The following is a 6,147-nucleotide window of genomic DNA, read 5'->3' on the forward strand; positions in this document are numbered from 1 at the left end:
CATGTCGTCTTGTTGTTTCCAGGTGTGAGTGGTGTGACGGTGGTGACACAGAAGCCTCCTGTTGTGACGCTGAGGAAAGGAGAGACAGCCACCATGGACTGTAACCTGGGGACTGTTACTGACAGTGCTGCTCGCTGGTACAAACAGACTCCAGGAGGAGTTCCTCAGTATATACTGAGGTTTTATCATACAAACAGTGCTCCAACCTATGGCTCTGGTTTCTCCTCTCCCAAGTTCACATCTAATCATCAGTCAACATCAGATTATCGTTTGATCATCAACAATGTGGAGGAGGGAGACTCAGCAGTCTATTACTGTCAAACATGGGACGACTCTGCTAAGGAGCACGTATCACAGTGATTTACACTGTGACAAAAACCTCTCACTGAACACTTCTGCTTTTTGAGACTCTCACATATTGTTACTATGACTGAAGCTTTCAGCCCATATGTCCTGTAACTCCTGCACATACAGTATACACAAATATTTTTCAATAAAATGAATGAATACATTGATTCACAATTTTAAAGGATTCCCTCATGAAACCCTACACCTATCTTGTGGGTTGTTATGTTTGCTTTATCAATTTAACAAAAAATATTTAAAAATATAACACAATTAACTTAAAACCATGAAAATGTAAGTCTTGCTCTGTTACAGCAACATATACATCAGTATAGAGATGTCAGATATTTAAAGAATCAGGTTGACGATGTGGAGAGAGAGACAGGCACCGAGGGTAGAGATAGAGAGACAAGTATGACTTTAAAAAAGGTCCAAGAACTAAAATATTCATGTTGTAGTTGTGTGGTAATCCCCTTAACCATTAGACCACCAGGCAACATCACTAACTCCCTTTTCTTTAGAGAGCATCATTTCACTCTCCACCCTGTCTGTGCACAATATCAAGACAATATTGGAACTTGCCTGTTTCATTATTCAAACATGAATACAGAATCTTAATGAAATTACCACCTATGTAGTGAATAATTATTCAGAAATAAGTGGAATATGATGATATAAATCATGAAGTAATGGAATTAAATGATTCACAGATACAGATGTAAAACTACATATTTTATTTATGAATGAAGAGGATTTGTGTGCAATTAATGTAGAAACTCCTCCTCCTCCACTTCTCCTCTCCTCATTGTCTTTATAAGCTTCAGTCTCTCTTCTCCTCACACTCCAACCCTGCTCACCTCTCAGCTGGACAGTAAGGGACGTTTACACCACACACTGACAACATGCTGGGGACGCTCTGCACTCTCATCACTGCTCTAACATGTAAGATATTCTTCTCTTTCCTTTTATAGTCCATATTTTCAAACACAAACTTTTCACTCATGTGTTTCTCTGTGTGTGTGTTGACAGATATTGATGCAGTGATAGTGCTGACCCAGACGCCTGCTGTCCACACAGTTTCTACAGGACAAGAGGTTGTTCTCAACTGCAACATTCAGAAAGATGATGGATATTATGTCAGTTGGTATAAACAGGTTCCTGGTGCAGCTCCTCAGTACATACTGAGATTTTACCATTCTGAGAGTTCACCCACCTTTGGAACAGGATTCTCCTCAGACAGATTCAACTCTAAGTCCTCATCAGACATAGATTACCAGTTCATCATTAAGCGATCAGAGGCAGGAGACTCTGCTCAGTATTTCTGTCAAACATGGGACAAATCTGCTAAGGAGAATGTATCAAAGTGATTCACGCTGTGACAAAAACCTCCTCACTAAACACTTCTGCTTTTTGAGGCTCTTTTCTTCACTGACAATGAATCCATCAACAAATTCTTTCTCTCTCTTCATATGTAACTTTAAAAATGTCTGTCTTTAATCTGTTCTCATCTGACTGATTTCTTTGTATCTTGTCACACATATTTCTTATCCCTCTTGACGTCTTTATGTTCTGTAAACTTCCCGTCATTGCTTCACGTCTCTGATGAAGCATCTTACATGAATTTTAAAGAAGATGCTAATATTGCATTCAGAAGCAACAGCTGCCACTCAAAGGTCTGAGAATAACTGTGTTTTCATACTTCACAATGCAGAACAACCATTTCATTTATTCAATGTACACCACTCGCTTTTTTACTACAAAGACCAGTTTCAGTTCCTGACCACCATGGCTGGAGTAACCTGTGGGACATTAGATCTGTCGTTGCACCTCTGTTGCCTACAAGTTCCCATCATGCACCATGCACACAGGTCAGCACAGCTCAGTATAGATGCCAGCTTCATTACATTTGCACACATCAGCCCCAGAAACCAACCAGTACTCCTGTACAGGAATATTACCTGGCACAGTAAAAGACCCATGACTGGAATGGGATTAAACAACAGTGACAGTCAATGTTACACTCTCAGAAAGTCCTAGTAAAAATAAATATAATATTAAGCTGTGGCCAGACACATTTTAGGAACAATGTTTTCATTCAATTATCAACTCAATAAGCTGTAGGCCTACCTTTAACTCATTTTAGTGTCCAGAGCCGCAGCGTGCTTAATATCACGACCACCAATACTAAAGAGAAAACAAGGAAAACACACTGAACACCTTGTTTGACCAACAGATATTCTGATATTTATCAAACTGTGTAACCGTGACTTACAATCACACCCTCCACTTCAGGTGTGCACCTTATGTCTAACAGGCGGATCGATCAGATGACTGGGAGCTATGATAGAAATAGAAACCACATTGATTACTTGAGTATTTTCTTTTACAGTCCAACTGAAGTGACTGATGGCGTATGATCTTACAACAATGTTTGCCTACCGCAAAACTAAATGTTTGGCGTCCCTCATGCTGTTGTCTGCACCACGCTGCACTTCCAGGCCACGGACAGGTAGGAGAGAGAGAGAGAGGGAGAGAGAGAGAGAGAGCGCCACTTCCGTTGTCCCCTAAATAATCTTCCCCATGGTCCTAAAAACATCTCCGTTACACACAGGAACATTTAATGAAATTGCAAAAAACAAAAGGACAAATGTCTTTTTTACACTTTCATTTGTTTATAACAATGATATGATAGTAAACCTGAGGAGACCATTACAGCACGTGTCTAAAAATCTACCAGGGTGAAGCATATTTGTGTCATTTTTACATTTGTACCATTTACTATTAATTACTTTAACATGGAAAACTGAAGATGATCAGCTGAAATACACGAGGTTAAACACAGTGAATGTTCTAGCAGCCCTGCAGCTGATAATCATGAACGAATGATGCTCTGATGGAGAAGAACACCTTCACCATCATTCTTCTGAATTCAACCGTGATATCAGAAGTTTCAACCTTTCCATGAGAAGAAACTGATGCAACAGAAGATTCAGAGTTAAATCCTCAAGTGCAGCAGTGTTTTGTAAAATAAACAGACTGATGAAGGGAATGAGATGTTGACAGTGAAAGTTGGTCTCAACAGCATGTTTCAGTTCCACTCCCCTCATCAGTGAGAGTCAGGAGGTTTTTGTACAGCCATGTGTACAAACTGAATCACTGTGGTATTCGGACAAGGCACCAAGCTGATTGTGGCAGGTAAGTACTTTTCAACTGATCATTAAACAAGACTGATTCACTGTTTCTGTCTCAAACTCATAGAAAGTTTGACATTTATATGTTACTTCCTTTTTAAAATCTTTATCTGAACATTGTTCAGTGAATAACAGATGTTTTTGAACATCAGCTTGGATTTGATACCAGACTGTGTCTTTGACAGAAAAATAATGACAGTATTTAAGATGTTTCCTACAAAGTCTCCACAGTTTGTTGATGGTTGAGTCATTTTTAACAGATGAACAACATTTACAAGATTGTACTTGTTCATTTTCACATCTTGAGACAAATTGAAGCTGTGTTAGATAATCTTTACATTCCTTTATCAGCACTACATCACTGTATCTGTGTTGTTTCATTAAAAGGTGCTTTAGATTTGATCCAAATTATAAATTGTCAGATTGAAATGTTTCTTTCTCCGGTCGTTGTGAGTGAGTCTTGATATGATGTAATTTCTCACTGTGACTAAAATAGAATCCATTGTCATTTTGTCAAAAACAGACAGTGACTTAATGAATGCTTCCAGCATAAACATATTACATTCTTAATCATCATATTCTAAATGAATAGCTAAATGATAAAATGTGCGTACATTTTAAGTGAAGATTTCTACATGTTTTTGCTACATTGAAATCCTTTACTTTCGTCTGATTATTAAATTGTTAACTAAAATCATTTCACTCTTACTGTCATGCTGTGTATTAATAATGTGATTCCTACTCATGTGATTAATGTGGTCCATGTATTTTCAGGCTCCGGTCTCTCTCCTCCTGTCCTGACAGTCTTCCCTCCGTCCAGTGCTGAGCTCCAGTCCAACAAAGCCACTCTGCTCTGTCTGTCCAGTCAGTCTGTGCCTTTTGCAGAAGTGACCTGGTTGGTTGGTGGGAGTCAGTTGAGCAGTGGGATCTCTACCAGCACCGCTGTTCACCAACCAGACCACACTTTCCAAATCAGCAGCTATCTGGACATCCAGACGTCAGACTGGAACATGGAGAAGCTTTACACATGTAAAGTGTCTTTGGGCTCCCAGACTTCAGAGAAAGACATCAGCAAGTCAGCCTGTCCCACTGAACAATAGCAGAGGAGCAGAATGAGCGTTTACAACCTGCTTCTTTACCGTTTGTGCTGTTTGCTCATTACAAGGTTTTTACATGTTAGAAAAGATGTGTCCGCATGCTCGTAATAACTGTTGTGACAGTTAGGTGGAGGTGTTGTATCAGCTTTGCATCTTCTGCATTTTTTATCATTCATTCAATTAAATAAAAATTCTGCCATCAAAATAAACTATTTGTATGTATTTGTATTAATGAAATTCTCACTTACAACAGAAATATTTGACCTGTAATAAAATTCACTAGAATTTAATTTTCCTCTGATATTGATGTCAGATATTACAGATCCAGAAGACACAGGGAATAAACTGTTGCTACTTTATTCTTACTTGATAAGAATGTTACTTGATAAATACATTCACCTTTTCAATGAAAACATCACATAACACACAACAAGCTTTTTGTCTGCAACAGTTGAGACGTTAGAACAATCAGATATAATGAGCAGCAACTGAAACTGAGTTTTCATCCTCCATCAGTGAAGCATCACATCTCTACTCCTCCCCCTCTTCCTTCCCAGGATGCACCTGCAAGCCTCCTCTCCTGATTCACAGCTTCATGTAGATGAAGAGGTTTAACTCTGATGTGTGTAAATTATGTTCATGTGTGAAGAGTCAAAGCTTATATCCTGAAACTGGAGATTCTTGTTGACTCATGGAAATATTGTCAATTAAATTATTCAAATGAAGCATGAATGTAAATTAAAGAGTTCACCTACACTGACAACAATGAATGAGTTAAAGACCGTTTCCCTCCAAAGAGGATTAAAGACCAACAAACATGACAAACCATGTAGATTTAACCGCAGCTCCTCCTCCTGTCACTCTCAGTTTCAGTGTGGTATTAAATTGCTCCTCCAGCACCTCCTCTCCTCATCCTCCAAACCCTCTCATCTGTCAGCAGTAAGCTCACTCTCCAAGTTACAAGGCCATTCTCACCACACACTGACAACATGCTGGGGACCCTCTGCACTCTCATCACTGCTCTAACATGTAAGGAGGCTGACTTACTGCAGCTCTGACCTCATGTTGGATTCATCAGTCTGTGTGTTTCTCTTGACTCCATGTCGTCTTGTTGTTTCCAGGTGTGAGTGGTGTGACGGTGGTGACACAGAAGCCTCCTGTTGTGACGCTCAGGAAAGGAGAGACAGCCACCATGGACTGTAACCTGGGGACTGTTACTAACAGTGCTGCTCGCTGGTACAAACAGACTCCAGGAGGAGTTCCTCAGTTTGTATTATATTTTTACCATCCAAACAGTGCTCCAACCTATGGCTCTGGTTTCTCCTCTCCCAAGTTCACATCTAATCATCAGTCAACATCAGATTATCGTTTGATCATCAACAATGTGGAAGAGGGAGACTCAGCAGTCTATTACTGTAACACATGGGACAGCTCTGTTAATGAGCACGTATCACAGTGATTTACACTGTGACAAAAACCTCTCACTGAACACTTCTGCTTTTTGAGACTCTCAC

General features: G+C 39.6%; 2 protein-coding genes across 3 annotated transcripts in view; both read left to right on the top strand.

Annotated features, from left to right (window-relative positions):
- LOC111657778 (immunoglobulin lambda-1 light chain-like) overlaps positions 1 to 4,842 on the top strand; it is a 5,747-nt gene extending 905 nt beyond the window's left edge. The window contains exons 1-4 of one of the 2 annotated variants that reach the window (XM_087175083.1): positions 1,199 to 1,287; positions 1,375 to 1,700; positions 3,507 to 3,540; positions 4,311 to 4,842. In XM_087175083.1, coding sequence (XP_087031209.1) covers positions 1,248 to 1,287; positions 1,375 to 1,700; positions 3,507 to 3,540; positions 4,311 to 4,636 — 726 coding nt within the window. In that variant the 5' untranslated portion in view covers positions 1,199 to 1,247 and the 3' untranslated portion in view covers positions 4,637 to 4,842. Of the gene's footprint in view, positions 1 to 22; positions 349 to 1,198; positions 1,288 to 1,374; positions 1,701 to 3,506; positions 3,541 to 4,310 lie in introns of those variants that run through there. The other variant, XM_023410089.2, reaches the window with a different exon arrangement.
- A 736-nt stretch (positions 4,843 to 5,578) lies between these two features.
- Positions 5,579 to 6,147, top strand: part of LOC111657752 (immunoglobulin lambda-1 light chain-like) — a 1,534-nt gene continuing 965 nt past the window's right edge. The window contains exons 1-2 of the mRNA XM_023410047.2: positions 5,579 to 5,662; positions 5,755 to 6,088. Coding sequence (XP_023265815.1) covers positions 5,623 to 5,662; positions 5,755 to 6,088 — 374 coding nt within the window. The 5' untranslated portion in view covers positions 5,579 to 5,622. The remainder of the gene's footprint in view (positions 5,663 to 5,754; positions 6,089 to 6,147) is intronic.

This window comes from Seriola lalandi, unplaced genomic scaffold, assembly GCF_002814215.2.
Source record: "Seriola lalandi dorsalis isolate HSWRI2012SDOR001 ecotype SW California unplaced genomic scaffold, Sedor1 jcf7180002054412, whole genome shotgun sequence".
In the NCBI taxonomy this organism is placed as follows: Eukaryota; Metazoa; Chordata; class Actinopteri; order Carangiformes; family Carangidae; genus Seriola; species Seriola lalandi.